The 17,465-nt window shown below is 33.6% G+C and overlaps 1 protein-coding gene across 6 annotated transcripts in view; it reads left to right on the top strand.

Annotated features, from left to right (window-relative positions):
* The first annotated feature begins 14,908 nt into the window (after nt 1-14,908).
* Nucleotides 14,909-17,465, top strand: part of LOC149537252 (serine/threonine-protein kinase BSK1-like) — a 120,834-nt gene continuing 118,277 nt past the window's right edge. Inside the window, exon 1 of one of the 6 annotated variants that reach the window (XM_089807544.1) lies at nt 14,909-14,985. Coding sequence is in view for 4 of the 6 variants with exons in the window: in XM_089807542.1 (XP_089663668.1) it covers nt 16,072-16,209 (138 nt within the window). In the remaining 2 variants the exon portion in view is untranslated. Of the gene's footprint in view, nt 14,986-15,011; nt 16,210-17,465 lie in introns of those variants that run through there. The other 5 variants (XM_089807542.1, XM_089807540.1, XM_089807543.1 and 2 more) reach the window with 5 other exon arrangements.

The raw sequence follows: 17,465 nt of genomic DNA on the forward strand, positions 1-17,465 counted from the left end.
AATATGCAAACACAATAAAAATGTATTTACAATGAAATGTGATATGTGATGTTATGAAAATACAATGAGAGAGAGGTCGCTTATAAAGACCTCAAGGAAGCTTGTAGAACAAGCTAGAAGGTGGTAGAAGATAAGGTTGACAACCAAACACACATCTACAAAAGGTGGAACATGCTAGAAGGGAACAAACTCTCGTGTTGTCAACAACTAACCACTACATGCATTAAATACAAGATATTAAATAAATGCATTTACCTAAGTAAGCTTAAGTAATAGAATAAATAATTACTACATCAAATCGCCTTGTACATAGGATCAACCACTGAATACATAGTTCACACTATCGAACCATCGAACCATGGATGCATTAGAACAATAGCATAACCCCCCTTAATGTAGATGGGGTGTGTTGATAGGCAACTGAGAAGGTGGGCCAAAGTCTCCTGCAAACGAACCAAGAACGACGAGAGAGGGAAGAGGTACAAACACCTATGAAGACACAATCAAACTGACTCTGCATGGGCTAATGTCATGAAAGGGACACTCACTTGACAAAGGGAGAATGCTTAAAACAGCAAACAACTATCCCTCCCATGGTGCTTTATAAAAATAGTGCACGTACAACTAAATCAAAACAACGTTCATGACCCCTGGAATGCAAGAGTGGCACTTTATATTAGTGCGATACATAAAATTACTTCAAAATGATAGCTACAATGATCAAAATCGAAAACAAATTGCAACAAAACATAGTACAGCCAAAAATAAGAGAATACATGCCAGAAAAATGATCCTAGGGCCTAAAACACTCAAGATATCCACCATATAGAAAAAAGCCAAAACTATGATAGAAAGAGCATAGGCCAAAAACTCAAAAAAATGACCACATTTCTAAAAAGTACATAGAACTAGCTTTCCAAAAATATAAAGTTTTCAAAAAATGGGCATGGGACGCAAAAGATATGCATGTTGGAGTCAAAAATAGGACTTCAAATTTAAACTAAAAAATAGGCCATAAAAATGCATCAAAACTTTAAAATATCTACACCAAAGTCTTTGTCTCAAAATTAGCTTTTCAACGCTTCTTTCGAAATGGAAAAATACCTATGTATGCTCAAGTTATGGCCCAAAAATTGAAGGTAGGTCCAAAATGACCCTGAAGGAGAGGTGCAAGCAAGGTCTGATGACATCATTCTTATGTCAGCAAACTGCTACATTAAAATTCACAGCCTATTAGCCATCATTGCAAAAAAGAAGCCACGTGGCAGTCCATGTGGCAAGACAGATGATGTGGCAGGGGCCACGTGGCAAAGTGCCACGTGGTAGCCCTGCCACGTGTCACGTGTCATGTGCAAACTGGCTGTCAGGTGATGACTGTGCATCCCTGCTGGCACTGAGTCTACACAGAGCAAGGCGGCAATAAACTGGCTGTTCTGCCTGGCGGAGGTGCAGGAGGCTAGGGGCGTCGCCCAGCCGCAGTGGCCTCTGCAACGGGGTGACCACTGTAGGCGAGGCCATTGTGGCACAGCAGCGACCTCTAGGTGACCACCCAACGGCACTATTTTTTATTTTTTTCACTCATAAATCCATACGATCCATACAGAAATGGACTGCAACAATTTTTTTTTTGCCTCCCGGAGCTTTGTCTCCAAAATTGACAAGCTTTATATGAATCCTAACTGCAAATGGCCTTTCAGATCCAATGGCAATGTCCGTTTGGCCCCAATGTGCTCCAAAAATTCGTCGATCCTCAAATTTGAAGCAAAAATGCACAAACAAACTAGGGTTTGTGACTTCAAATCACGACTTCAAAATTCTTGAATGAAGCAGCAGCAAGAAGGCTCTGATACCATGTTGGAGTTGATGAAAGCCAACTCCAAAGATTTTCAAGATCACCTGCATGCGAGAACTTGTCAAAGAGAAGCCAAGAACAAGAAGAGCATGGAGCAAGGGAAAAACCTTAAATGGACATGAGAGCAAATATGCAAACAAAAGAGAAAATGTATTTATGATATGCACAACAAGATATGTGATATGATATGGAAATACAAAGAGGGAGGCCGAATATAAAGAGCTCTAGAAAAATTTTAGAACAAGCTAGAAGATGCTAGGAGATAAGTGTGACAACTAAGCATACATCCACTTAAGGTGGAAAGTCTCGAACAATGTGAGAGGATAAGTATGATTTAGGAGAGAACAAACTCCCATATTGTCAACAACTTATAACTAACTCCTAGACTACAATTAATAAATAAATGCATTTACCTAAGTAAGCTTAAGTAAATAGAATAAATAATTAGTAAATTAATTATTAACTCTAACAATATCCTCCTATAGGGGAAAGGGTCCAATAGGACCCGTACAGTGAGTCCTTAGCTTTACCATTCTTGTAGGCTTCCAAGAGTAAGCCTAAGTCTGGGGGGGTGGATGTAGTGCCTAATCTTAGTTCGCATTTTTATTATCATTGCCGAACTCTTTTAGGCCAGTTTTATGCTTGATGATTAGTAGCATTATTTTAGGATTATCATATATTGTTTCAGATTCAGTGGATATATGATGAGATTACTTAGTACTCTATACTTCATGTATGCATGATGCTTATTACAGTGTTTTTTAGTTATTGATGGTGTTTAGTTAGATGGATTATCATATGTGTTTTCTTATGGATACTTACCCCATACTGCATGTGTATGGTGTGGGTGTTTGTTTTCTTTATGTATGGCATTTCTGATGTGGTTAAGGAAGGGAGTTATAGTCACCTGCTAGTCGGGATCTACACGATGTACCACTTCCTGCCATTGCCTATTTAGCTTAGAATATTGTGTCTATACATGCATAGATTTTATGCAGGTTGCAGGTATCGGGTATTGACTTCCCTGAATTGCCAAGATGAGTGTACCCTATCACATTATCTTAATGGTAAGAGAGGGGAGATAAATTCTTAAGTCTAAATCCTAAACCTTTAAGCCATTTGTCCTAGATAATTAGGACAAGTATCTAAAGTGTCTACCCTCTAAATGCATCGAATGACATTAATTTGTGATTCTAACCCTTTAGTTTGATTTTGTATGTGTTCTTCTATGATTGATTTTCATATTTTGTTTTATGAGTCTTTGGTGATTTTTCTATTAATTAAATCTAAGTAAATGATTTAATTTAATGAAAAATAATTTTGGTATTTTAATATTTAATTAATTAAATTAAAAAAATTAAATTTGAAGATAAAAGTTATAAGTATAAATTTAGAATGCGATAATATTTATTTAATTTAATAATAATATATTTAGAGTTCATTTTTAAATAAATGCTAAATAATATTATTATTCAAGTCAATAAATATTTTTTCAATTAAGTTTCAAAAATAAATTAAAAAGTGAAAAAGATATTAAAATATTAAAAGTCTTAAGTTCACATGATATGTGCATGAGATTAAAATATAAGAAATTAATTAAAAGATAAAACAAATGAATTTAATAAAGATATTTTTATTGCATAAAGTGCGCATGAGATTAAAATGTAATAAATCAATTAAAATAGAAGTCAAGTAAAAATTAAATAAAGTTATTTAATAATTCAATAAACATGCGTGGAAAACGTAAGGAAAAGATTAAGAAAAGTTATTACGAGTTAAAGTTTGGTGAGCACGGAGTCCTCTCGCGTGAATGCACAATTAGTGCCCCGATTTAAAGAGAGAACTCCTTATCACCAATTGGGGTTCATTTTTTAGGGATGAGAATTTGGAAGCAAATTTAGGAAGGGGAATTTTGGAAAAAAATTTAGAGAAAAGTTCTTGGATAGAAGCGAATTCTCTCACAAATCTTCTGGGCATTGTGATTTTAGCATCAGAATCCAGGTAGATTCTTATGTTTTGAATTGCATAGTTAATTACGTTATTTAAATAATTCTATCTTCTTCGTGACTGTGGATTGTAAATCCAAATTTCTCTATGATGAACTGTGAATATTTCAATGTTGTAAAAATATATTTGGAGAGGGGGGGTTTTACCCCACCCCACCCCCTTACCTTACTAGTCGATGATGGCCTTAGCCATTGCGGTAGTAGTCTGCTATGACAGAGCTATCGTAGGCTTTAAAGGCCACAACCTTTCCTTTAAAAGGTCGATGTTCCAAATAAAACACGCCCACTTCCTTTTTTATTTTAATTATTTTTAATATGTATAAAATATTTCATAAACTTTGTTTATTAGAAATTTTGATTTTAAATAATAAATTTAATTGAAAGTTTCTAAATTAATTACTAATAATTTTAATCATTATTATTAATTAGTAAATTTATTAATGAGTTTATTATTTATTAATAATTATTAAGTTTAATAAATTATTAATGAATGATAGTATAATTAGTTTTATATATTTATTAATTAATTAAATTAAATTAAGTTTAATTAAGATTAGTTAATAATTGAAGTAATGTAATGAATTATTAATCAATTTAAATAAATGGAATTTAATTGAGATTGAATTAAAGGAGAGTATTTAATGGAAATGAATTCATTTTATAATGATAATGATTTTTAATAAAATCAGAATTATTTCATTGAAAGATTATTAGTTATAATCTTAATATTTTAAATAATCAAACATTTACCCATAAGGTATTTTAAGAAAATTGATTTCAAAAAATTATGGGGAAAATTTTTAATTTTTATTCCAAACAAATATATGGGTTAACTATAAGGTAATTGTACCATTATTTAAATTAAAGAACAAGATAATTTGTAAGGGTAGCTATGGATTTTATCTATTTAAAACATACGTTCAACAGGAAATGGAAACCTCACATTAACTCAACAATATATTATTAATCAAACTGAGCTGTGAGACTATTATGATTTTTATGTACTGTCTATGTTTTGGGTTCAAGGGTTTAACTTAGCTTGACCAGTCGTAGGTTGTTACTAGACGCTCAGGGGTTATGTGTTTGTGATGTCATGCTGATATTTTGTTCTTGATCTTTTTAAACTCAACCATAGTAATGTTTTTAGTATGCTCTATGATGGATTGTATTTATTATTGTTATTGTTTTTCGGTCTTCTTGTGTGAAGCTAAGGTGTATATATATGAGATACTTGACTTAACCATTTTTGAGTCCTCGATCAATTATACTTGGGTTACTTTTCAGTCGCCTTGATAGGACTCAAGTGTTTGCTTTGATCTTGATGATGTCATGTTGTGACATGTTTAACTTAACCATTTTGAGTCATTGATTAGTATTATTGGGATACTTTCTAATTGCTCATTGAGAACTGATGGGTATTGTAATTTATCTTGGGATGCTTTCCAATTGCTCACAGAGAACTGATGTGATTATTATGATTATCTTTATGATGCTTTCTAGTCACTTGTATAGGAATGAGGTGATTTTACTATGATTCTTTGATTTGTGATTTCATGAGCCTAGCATAGGTAATCTATATGTAGTGTCAGGAAGTGGCTTGCAATGGGGGTCAGGGCCCTAAGTGGTTCCCAGGGTAACTCATTGTAAGTTTTTTAATAAGTGAAAACATTACACTAAATGAGAGAAAAATGAACCTAATAAGAGTCTTTGTATGTTCTCGCCCATGCCTCAAGTGCTAGTACAAACTAGGATGGGAGTAGAGAGAACACTTGGTTGTGACCTTGCATTCCATAGTATGCCTTGTCAGTCTGAGAGGATACTAGTGGCCACATAGGGATCACTAGTAACCTTGGAGTCCTAAGAGACTGCCAACTCCAACAGAATTTTTGCGATGCACTTGCCTACTCATACAGTAGGTTTCCTACATGTCTTATGTGCCTTTGAGAATTAGATGTCGATCTGTCTGGAACCTTTGAGTTAGAATACTTTTAGGATTTCCTGGACTTAGAGAGTATTTTTGATATTTGGTTTGATATCTTGTTTGGGACTTGAGACTATCTCCTCAGCACAGTGGGAGTGGGTCATTTAGGTTTCACGTGGTTGGGTGGTAGTGCTTTTTACTGTTACCATCGAGATCCATCTGTAGTCACCGTGGCTGGAGCTTCCTTGTCTACATTTACTTTCATTCTTTTTATGTATCATTATGGTGAATGGTTTCATTTATTTTTATTGTACTTTGTATCATGGATTTGAGGAGGATGATGTATTTTTGTTTCTACATATGATATTCTTTAGCCTTTCATACCATGTGACATGTACAATGGATGATTGAGCATTTCAAATTTCATTTGTCAAGAGGCATTATTAACAAATGTATATTATTAAATAGACTTTCGACTTTCTCTTATTCTTTCATATGGATGTGGTAGTGGTCAGACTTAGTATTAATTAAATTTAAATGTAATTCAACATTTTGGGATCCTTAAGGAATGTAACCTATTATATTTGCTTATAGTTGATTGTATGTTATTGCTTCTGCTACTATGTGTTTGATGTGTATGTTTTACCTTTCTTGTTTAAAAAAAAATGTTTGGCAAACTTAGTTAGAACTTTAGGTTAATTCTTTTGAATCCCTTGGTAGGGCATTACATGGTTTTTGAAAATATAGCCAAAAAAATGAGAAAACCACAGTTAGTGGAAAACCATGAGAAGCAAATGATATAGGATCAACAGTTGACTCAATGCACAGTTGACAAGTTGGTGCTAGAAAGTGGTTTGATAAAGGAGAAGAGTGAATTTCTAGAGAAAATTGCATTATTTGTAAAGTGGGGAGTTCTAAAGCCAAAAATAGGTAAGATTAAAACCTAGTGTGATGAGAAATGGGGTGCTATGAAAGACTTTAAAACATTATAAAATAGTTTTTTTATGGTTACAATGGATATAGCACAAGATAGGGATTGGATCTTGAATAGTGGCCCTTATTTTATGGACAGACATGGGTTTTATATGAAGAAATGGACCCCCAATTTTGACCCAACAAAAGAGATAATAAAGGAACTTTCTCTATGGGTAGGATTGAGAAATTTTCCCTAGGAATATTGGCAGGAACAATGTTATGAAGAGATTGGAAACAAGCTAGGAACATTCATTAAGGCGATGGAAATGGTGGACAGAGAAACTTTGAAAATGTTCCCGAGAATATGTATAATGTGGATGATTGTCATCCAATCCCTGAACTAATTGTCATCTATAAGGAAGGGGTAGTATGGAGACAACCAGTGTCTTTGGAGGAAGGGTTGAAGGTATTTGAGATTTGCCTTTGTGAGAAACATGACTTAGAAAGTTATAAACAAGAAGGATGTCATAAGAGCAAAGAAGGGGAAAGGCTACTCCAAAAGGTTATAGAGATGGCCAAGATAAAAGAAGTCGAGAAGGATTAGAATGAAATTTTAAGGAAAAGGGATAATGTAGAGGTGGAGAATGTTATGATGTTGAAAACAAGAGCAAAAAATTGTTAGGAAAAAGAGTTTGGGGTATGCAAGAATCTAGAAGTGGTTCAGAAAATAGTGGTAGATGATGAAAGTTGCGAAGGCCCAAAGGAAACACCACAAAGTGGAAAATATGCTGGTGAAGATCAGCAAAGGAGGTTGCTGAGTGAGAATGTCAATATAAGGATGGAATAGGGGCAAAGGCCAGTTAGTGAGGATGGGGTTGATTATAGAACTTTTGAAGGAAGTTAAAAAAAGGGTTGTAAGGCTGTAGAATGACCTCAAAGGTCTCAGGAGGCAAGGTGTTAGGTGGTACTATTATTAGAAAGGCTAGAAGAATCACCAAAGGAGTGGGAGGAAAACTAAGGGTATATGATAGGGTTGGAAGGAGAAATGGAGGGGGGATTAGAGAGTGTTTTAAGGATATTAAAATCTCTCCAATAAAAAATCTGAAAGGAAGATTAGGAGAGTCAATCTTGGAGGAAATTTTGAATGAGGATGATGAGGAAAGAGATGTTGATGGAGAAGAATATTTCTTTGGGATGGAGGAAAATATGATCCTTAAAGAAAATGAACTATAGAGAAAACATAAAGTAAAAAACATAAGGCATATATTGGGGATAGCCAAGAAAGGGGAAGAAGAATAATTAATGCATCAATCCAAATTATAGGAAGTGCAAGAGGTCAAAGTAAATTGAAAATGGGAAGGTGAAGGAACCCCTCCTAGAAGGGATGAAGATCCTCTCGTGGAATGTTAGGGTTTGTAATGCCCCTAACCAAACACACTTGATCAAGAGAGGCCTTGATCAAGCAAAACCAGATGTGATGTTAATGCAAGAAACAAAGATAAAGATGGATGATTTGGAGGGGATGAGATGAAATTTTAATAGATGGAAAAGTGTGTGGGTGGCTATAGAGGAAGCCTTAGGGGGAATGTGTGTTTTATGGAATCAAGAGATAATGACTAGATTTGTAATGCAGATGGGCAAGAATTGGCAGTGGATCAAAGTTTCTTCAAAATAATTAGGGTATGAATTTAATGCTCTTAATGTTTATGGCCCATTTCAGAGCAAAGAGAAGAGAGAACTATGGAAGACACTAATAGATGTTCTCAAACTATTACAAGATGAAATCACTATTTTAGGGGGTAATTTCAATGATATCCTCTACCCATAAGGAAAAAAAGGAGGTAAAGGTTGGAGGTCAACTACATAGGAGGACTTCTTGACCTTTGTTATGAAAAACGGGCTAATGAATATTCCCTTTAAATAGGGGGATTTTACATGGAACAATAGGAAGCAAGGGTTTGTGAATATTACTAATAATTTGGATAGGTTCCTTTTAGGGGGGGATTGGACAAGAGTTGTTTGGTTTGTTGAAGCTGAAATTCTACCTATTCATGGTTTAGATCACTTCCTTATAAGTCTAAGAATTTAGGAAGAATATACTCCTAATTGATGCCCTTTCAAATTTGAAGTTGTGGATGAAGATAGATGGATTTAAGGAGATGGTGTAAAAATGGTGGATGGAGGCACTTGAGTGGAAGGAAACAAGGCTTTTAATTTTTTTTTAAAGCTTCAACATATAAGAGGAAAGCTAAAAGTGTGGAATAGAGAATCTTTCCAAAACATATTTAAGAGAAAAGGGGTACTAGAAGAAGCACTTAAAACTTTTAATGAAAAAATAATTTATGAGAGGATGAACGAGGAAGATTTCCTAGAAGAAAAGAGGCTAAAAAAAGAGTATGATGAAATCCTGTTAAGAGAAGAAGTACTCTGGAGACAAAAATCAAGAGAAGTGTGGTTGAAAGAAGGGGATAGAAACACAAAGTTCTTCCATATTCAGTTAAAATAAGAAGAGCTCATAATAAAAAAATTTCTATTAAGAATGGGGAGGGTGAGGTGATAAGTGATCCAAAATTGATAAAGAAAGTGGCAGTAGATTTTTTCAAAGATAGAGGAAGATGGGAGGATGGGGTGTAGGCTTCAGATGAAGATGTTTTGGATCACATTTAGGGGTGTATTACAAACAAGCAAAATGCAATGTTAGATGCTGAAGTCTCAAAAGCAGAGGTGAAAATGCTTTATGGGATTTAGATAAAGATAAGAGCCTAGGGCCATATGGCTTGACAAGTAGTTTTTTTAGACTCATTTGGGAGTGTGTAGAAGAGGAAATTTGGGGGATGGTGGAGGAATCCAGAAGAGGGGGTTTGTTCTAAAATATTTGAATAATACTTTGATTGTGTTAGTTCCAAAAAGGGATCAATGCAAATCTTTTGATGATTTTAGACCAATTTCTTTATGTAACATTGTGTATAAAATCATTTCAAAGGTAGTTACCAATAGGCTTAAAGTGGTGTTGAATGATGTAATATCTAAGGAATAAAGTGGAGTCGCTCCAAGAAGATCCATGTTTGAAGGGGTGATTATTCCCAATGAAATGATCCACTCAATTAGAACAAAAAAGCTTAACAAAATGATTGTAAAATTGGGTATTAAATGATCTTATGATGAGGTAAATAGAGATTTTTTGTTCAAAGTTATAAAGAAATTTGGTTTTAATGAGGATTGGATTAGCTAGGTAAAAGGTTGTTTAACCTTTGTAAGGTTCTCTGTGTTGGTTAATGGCAGTCCCCAAGGCTTTTTTGAATTAGAAAAAGGGATTAGGCAAGGGGACCCTTTATCTTCTTTCTTATTTATAATCTTGGTTGAAGTGTTAGGGAGGCTAATTAAAGAAAAAAAGGTTAGAGGTATACGAAAAGGGGTAAAGGTGGCAAGGGGAGTAGACCCAATTTCGCATCTGCAGTTTGTAGATGACACTTTTCTAATTGGTGAAGCTTCAGAGCAAGAATCTGATTGATGAAAAAGATTGGAAATCTATGGAAAAATGCCAGGACAAAAGAGAAATTGAGAAAAGTCTAAAATTTTCTTTTTTAACACCCCTCTTTATAGGAGAAGAGCCATTGGGAGAATTCTAAATATAAAGTAGGAAAATCTTCCAAGTAGGTATATGTGAATTCCTTTATTCTGAGGGAAAAATAGAAGTGAAGTATGGAAAGGATTGGCAGAAAAATGTTTGAGGAAGATGGAAGGATGAAAAGGTGAGTGGTTGACTTCTGCAGGAAGGATTATGATGCCAAAAGTAGTGATCTTAGTGCTGCCTATTTTCTTAGTGATGTGGTTAAAAATCTTGAAGAAGGTGATTAACTTAGTGGAAAGGGAGATGAGAAAATTATTTTGGAGTGGGGTGGGGGAAGAGAAAAAATGGTCATTACTTAAAGGGGAAAATTTTTGTAGACCGAAGAAGTTTGGAGGTGTAAGAATTAGAGACTAGAACACAATGAACATTGCTTTAGGGGCAAAGTTGGTATGGCAGATGGAAAATGGTGAAGAGCAAATGTGGAATAGGATTCTCAAAGCTGAATATTTAGACTCTCATTAGAATATAAGGATTTTAACTATTCAAAATCCAATTAGAGGTTCAACAATATGGAATTTTATTCTTTCATGCAGGCATGTCATAACAAACCATATTTCATGGGTAATTGGTAATGGTAATAGGGAAAAGTTTTGGGAGGACTCATGGAATGGAAACAAATCTTTAGATGAGGAAATAGGAGATAGAGAAATGAAATAGATATTGTGTGACTTGTGGGGTAGGAATGTTAGAAACTATATGATGGAAGTTGAGGGAGTATTTGGGATAAAATGGATGTGGAAAGATTGGAGAGTGGAAGGTCTATCTAAAGGACAACAATAATCCCTAAGGGAGATCTTTCATAGAAGAAAGGTCTACATAATTAATAGAGATGATAGGATTAGTTGGTGTGCAATAGCTTTGGGTAAGTTTTTAGTCAAGTTTGGATATGAAATTTTAGACAATAAGGAGGAAGAATGTTTTGAAGTGGAGGATTTGTGTTAGAGTAAAGAAATACTTCCAAAGGTGGGAACTTTCTCATGGCTAGCAATACAAGGAAAAATCTTAACAAGGGATAGGAGAAGAAAATTTTGTTTCCAAGGCTCTACAAAATGTGTTATGTGTGGAAAGGAAGAGGAGAGTGCTAATCACTTGTTGTTAAATTGTGACACTATAGCACAATGATGGGGGTGTCTTGTCTTCAAGAGAAATTGGGTTGGTTTGGACCTTGGAGCCCCTATCTTAAGGCCTTCTCTATGGCCAAGAGTAGGAAGGAGAAATTTTTTTGAATGCATATGGAGAGTGAATCCCTAAATTGTTATATGGGAGATCTAGAAGGAAAGGAATAGAAGGATTTTTTAGGAATTATCAGAGATAATTGATCAACTTTTAGAAATGATTGATCAGTCTATTGAAGAAATGGTTAATGTTGCAATCTTTAGGAAAAATATGTCAAAATGTGTGTTAATGAATTATGATAGAGCTACTCAAAAAATGTGGCTAGAGATCAAATTAGGAAAGGAATGGGCAAATGGAAAATCTAATTCTAAAACCAATAAAAGGGAAGATGCAAAATGGGAAGCTCCTGAAGAAGGTTGGTTAAAAAGTAAAATTTTGATGGGGCATCTAAAGGAAACCCTAGAAAATTAGGAGCAGGATGCATTATAAAGGATTATTCAGGGGAGACGTGGCCTTTGGAGCATTAAGGTTACAGGATGAAACAAATAATGAAGCAAAGTTCTAGGAAGCATTGCTAGCATTAAAATGTGCAAAAAAATATGGATGAAATAAAATTATTTTAGAAGGTGATTCGATGGTGGTTGTGCAAGTTGTTAGCAATAATTCAATCTCCACATGGCACTTAAATTTTTTGTTAGTATCTATTGTTGAAGAGTTAAATAATTTTGAGGAATTTCAAATTTACCATGTCTCTAGAGAAGCAAACAAAGATGCAAATGCTCTCTCAAAATGGGTAGTAGGCTTAAGGGAGGATGGATGGTTAGTTTTTGAAAATTGTAGCCATTGGGAAGGAATTGACGAAGAGGTTTCATGCATTTATTAGTTGGTGTTCTTTTTGAGATTAGTTGAGTGTTTTATAAAAAAGAGATGATGGAAAGATAATTGATGTCATAAAGGACTATCAAAAAAGTTGGATGGGCAGATTTGGAAAATTGGTAATAAATGGGTTAATCATGACAAGATGTGATAACAGGTAAGGCATGATCTTTGAGGAAGGTTGAAGTGATGTTTCCGTTAATGTGGAAACTATCTGAAGGCATTATATATAGTAAAGGTGGAAAGAATTTTCTAATAATTAAAACAATAAATTTATAGAAGTGATAGTGACTGAATTGAAAGGTAGAATGGAAGCAACATTTACCTTTAAAACAAGCAGACAATAGAAGGCATTTTTCAGACCAGTACAGGACAAGAGGTTGAAATTGCTGCTCAAATGCCCAATGCCAACTGTGATAGAAGCTATTAAGGAGATGGTGGGTTAGCTATTTCAAAACTTTCATTTAACTTATTTCAATAAAGTTATCTTATGGTATCTATTAAAATTAAAAGTATTTCTTTTTACAATAATAGAACCCAAATGCATCAATATCTAAACATTTTATTGAAATTTTCTAATCACAATTTTTCAATTTCAATTTCATTAACTCAAGATCAATAAAGAAACTTTCTATTTAATTTCACGCTCAATGTTTCATTAAATCAAGATTTATTCCAAAAGATATGTTTTTAAAGGAAGTTTCCAAATAGTTGAAAATTGACTCAAGATTAATAAAGAAACTTTCTATTTAATTTGCCACCCAATGTTTTATCAAATTAAGATTTGATTTGAAGGTTATGTCTATAAAAAAAGTTTCAAAATAGTTGAAGAAAAGAAGAAGAGATTCCTTAAATGAAAAAAAACACTTCTCATATATAAAGACTTGTATTATCATTTGTCAAAGCTTCATAACTTCATTAATGCTATAAAAAAGTTCATATGATGGCACAGATATGACTTCAAAGAGAAGAAAAGATACCACGAATCCGTATGACAATGTCGGTGTGGTGTTAACCAAGCAGTCCAGTCGTCGAAGGCACAACAATTAATGGAAGATTTGAAGGGGCGGCTAATGCCGTGGGATTCCATACTATCGTCCATTGACATAGACAGTTAAACTTTATTATACTAGCACTTGCACCAAAGAGGTGCAAGGGGTACGCCAATAGGTCTTTTTGTCTTAAAATCAAAATAAAAGAGATGTAATATTAAAAGAAGGATTTCTAGATTACAATTTAGTTGTTATATATAATTTAGTCATTTACACGCGAGTAACCTCTTTGGATGTTCAAAAATTGTACAACTTTAATGTTCTATTTAATGCACAACATCCTAATTCAAGAGTTGGTTTGAGTTGTACAATTGTCTAAATACATTCTTTTGTATGTAAATACAAACATAGTTTGAGTCAGATGCATGGCTAGCGTGAGTAAAAGGAAAATGATGCAAATTGATAAGAGGAAGTGCATATGATTAAATGGTGTAAAATTGAGAACTAATTTCAATTATAAAAGTGTTGAAAATGTTACTTGACATACTTGAAATGCCTTGTTCTTTTTTGTTATTGTGTGTGAAAACCTTTTTAAATACAACAAATGTCAATCTATAGAATGAAACAAGAATAATATAATATTAGAATGTCAAATATTACCATTTTCTATAGATGTAGCAGCATAGATGTGGGTATAGCTTCACATAGCCTCAAATCAATTTGGGTAGTAGTTTGGGACCTATAATTTGATGGTGAAATTTTCTATATTTAAAATCTTATATTTAATATTTTTTTTTTTGTACATTTCAATTCATTAAGTATTAAAATAAGCATATGTCCACTTCTATATCTATTTTCAATATTTATCATCTCCATTTTAATAGGAGGAAAAATAATAAACTTCCATCTCCATTTGTGAATTAGGGATAAGAAGCTTGAAAAATACATAGAAAATTTATTAATTTAAAGAACAATTAAATAAAAAAGCAAAAATAATTGTTTAATTTATCAATATTGAAATATTTAAATAATATGTACTTTAAAAGTAGTTGATATATTATACAAACAATATTTTTTATATTAATAAATATTGGAAAGTAAATATTATTACAAAAGTGGAGCAAAATATAGTTAAATTCTTTAATAAATTAATATAAAATAAAATAAAATTATGCTTAATATAAAATAATATAATTTTTTTAAAATTAAATTTTAAATTTCTAGATGAAAATTTATAAGATCATCTTACAAAGTAAAAAATAAGATGGAACATTGAAAATTATTAGTCTAATTTAAATTATTATTATTATTAATTTAACCACAATTGAATTCAAACAAATTAAGAATTAAAGAATAAATAAATATAAAAGAAACTAAATATGTTTAATCAATAAGAAAGGAAGAATGAATTTTTCGTAATAACTATTTTAGTTTTCCATACTTATTACTAACCATTTAATGTAGAAAACAAAAAGAAAACAAAAAGTATGTTTTTTAATTTAATTAATCAACAATAAAATTTAATGCTGAAACAGTCAAATAATCTAAATACATGGGCACAACGAATGCACCCGATAATGCATAGTTGAGAAGCGATTTGGTGTCGCATTTTCTGTAATTGGTGCAGCAAATAACATAAATAAAAATCAGAACTATATGTCAAGAACACCTGCAAAGTATTATATCTACACTCCTATTCTTTCCAACCGATTCTTGCATATCAGTGATACGTCTCATGCAAATAAATAGACACTTAAAAAACCATTCGAAATCAGATTTTAATTCAAAAGAATTAGTCATAAACAGACACTTAAAAAACCATTCCAATTCAGATTTTAATTCAAAAGAATTAGTAAATGTTTCGGGCAAACATGGAAGTGAAGAGCACTCATTTTTATTTCCATCTCTCTCTGTTTTGACATATCTGTGTTGTCATTACTCATAACAAGTATCTTCACAAAATCATTCAAAAATACAACATAACTACACCTCAAACGCGTGCCACACCTCACCAGAAGATTCCATGCAATGGATTATAGCAAAGGAATCATCATTAAATTACATGATTATAGCAAAGATTCCGCCACTGTTCCTCAACCCAGTCGGCTAATTTGCCGCTAAAGAACCAATGAACGTTGATTTGCCTCAGAGAAAGGCTATTTTTTGATGTTTCTAATTGCGGACGAGGCTATTTTTTGATGTTTCTAATTGCGGACGAGGCGGGGTTTCGAGGGCTAAATTTAGCAGCGACTCCGCTATTTCGGCGACTTCCCGGAAAATAAACCTCGCCTGGAGCAGATTTCTGCAAGGGGAAAGGTTCTAGGGTTTAGCGGAGGGAAAAAATTTCGGTCGCGCGGAGCTCTCGGGATCGAGCCTCTGTTTAGCTGTTCGGTGACGATTAGTTTGGGAAGTATCAACATTGTGTGTGGAGCAGATTTCTGCATGTTGCGACTGGACAGGGGCATGTGTAAGGATTTACCTACAGCAGAGAGGTAATTCTGACTCGTTTTCAGGAGCGGGGGCTAAATATAGCTTATAGCGTGAGAATTATTTAAGAAAAGAATTATTATCATATGAGCGGATTCTTGTTCGTAGCACAGGAGGAGGAGTTTTTCTAAGCATGGGAAATGTCATCTTAGTGCTAATAGTATTCGCGTTACCTTCCACCCTTGTGTGGATTTGGGTGACATCTTTGTGCTTCCATTTTCTTATTCGAGTTAAGTGATGTAGCCCTTCTGATAGCGACATAGGATCTTTATCTTATGCAATATCAACAAGACTTAAGTAAGATAGTCAGGGGACTCAAGAAGATGATGACCTTCCGGCACGTCAATTGCATCATGGAAGCCGTCGTACATTTCTTCAGATGCACCATTGCTCGTGCAAGTCATAATGCTCAGGTGCTGTACACAATGCTGAGGGATTTGTTGTGAAATAATTTCAATTTTACTACTCCTATTTAGTTTTGTTCTCATAGAACACTTGATCTTTGTGAACTAATCAGTATATTTAAATAGATGATATGTGGATTTTTAAAAAATAGTCATTTTGTATTTGTATGCTCTGTACGAAAATCCATTCCTACTATATGCCAAAACATCCCCTCACCTCGTACAAACTTAGTCCATCGTACACTCTACATGGCTGTATTGTACGGGTCCCATCGTACGTCAACACTCCTCCACACAGTAAGGTCTTCCTTACTCTAACTCTGTACGCCCTCTTAGCAATCCCTTACATCGACTCTATTTCATAGTCATCGCTCTATATAGTTTTATAAATCAATTTTATGTGTTGATATTCTTTTCTTCAATGCAGAAAAAACATGTACGTAAATATACTGCTGTTTCAATTTTTGATATGGTGTTAGGTATATTTGAAACATGGGGTCGCATTGCATGAGGTTGCACATAAGGAGTGAATACAAAACAGTTATCTGTATACAAAGAGATGATCTTATTATATTTGTCCCCGATTCTTTATTTTTAGTAACATAAAGTGAAATTTGGTTCATAATATTAATACACTGAACAGTGAAACTCTAACCATACAATGTGGATGCAATTTGTTCCATCACGATTCAGGTTCAGGAGGAACCCTACCATTTACAGTTTGGAACTTGGTGACTATGTTAGAATTTTTTTGATACATTCTGGAGGCCAAGAAAATTTGGAAGTCCTGTAATTTTTTTTAGGATCTGAGAAGTCTGGACTGAATCAGACAAATCTAGCTTGTTCAAAATGTCTAAATTTGAGCTATATCTGGCAGGATGTGACAAAACTTCTTTGGACATACGTTCATCTTTAGTATGACTTAAAGTAAAGACATTTGAAACTTTCTATCAATTGCCATGTCATACATCCAATCAGAATTTCATGAAAAAAGGGAAGCTTGTGAAAAAAACTTGAATTGCATAATTTATCTGCATAACAAATCCCAATTTGTATTGAAAAGCAAACAGCATGTATATTTCAAATGGTACTAGTAGCAAAACACATACATAAATGGGCCTGAATTCAGAAAGATGTAGAGAGTTGTGAACATGGAAGTGGGATATAAGTAGGTGCTTTCCAACATACGCGGAATAATGGGCTTCAATTGGAGCCAATTATGACAGTCAACCTTGCATTTTTTATCAGTAAAATCAATCAGTTGA

The sequence above is a fragment of the Cupressus sempervirens genome, chromosome 10 (genome assembly GCF_028749045.1).
Source record: "Cupressus sempervirens isolate cs-2001-9-10 chromosome 10, ASM2874904v1, whole genome shotgun sequence".
Lineage (NCBI taxonomy): Eukaryota > Viridiplantae > Streptophyta > Pinopsida > Cupressales > Cupressaceae > Cupressus > Cupressus sempervirens.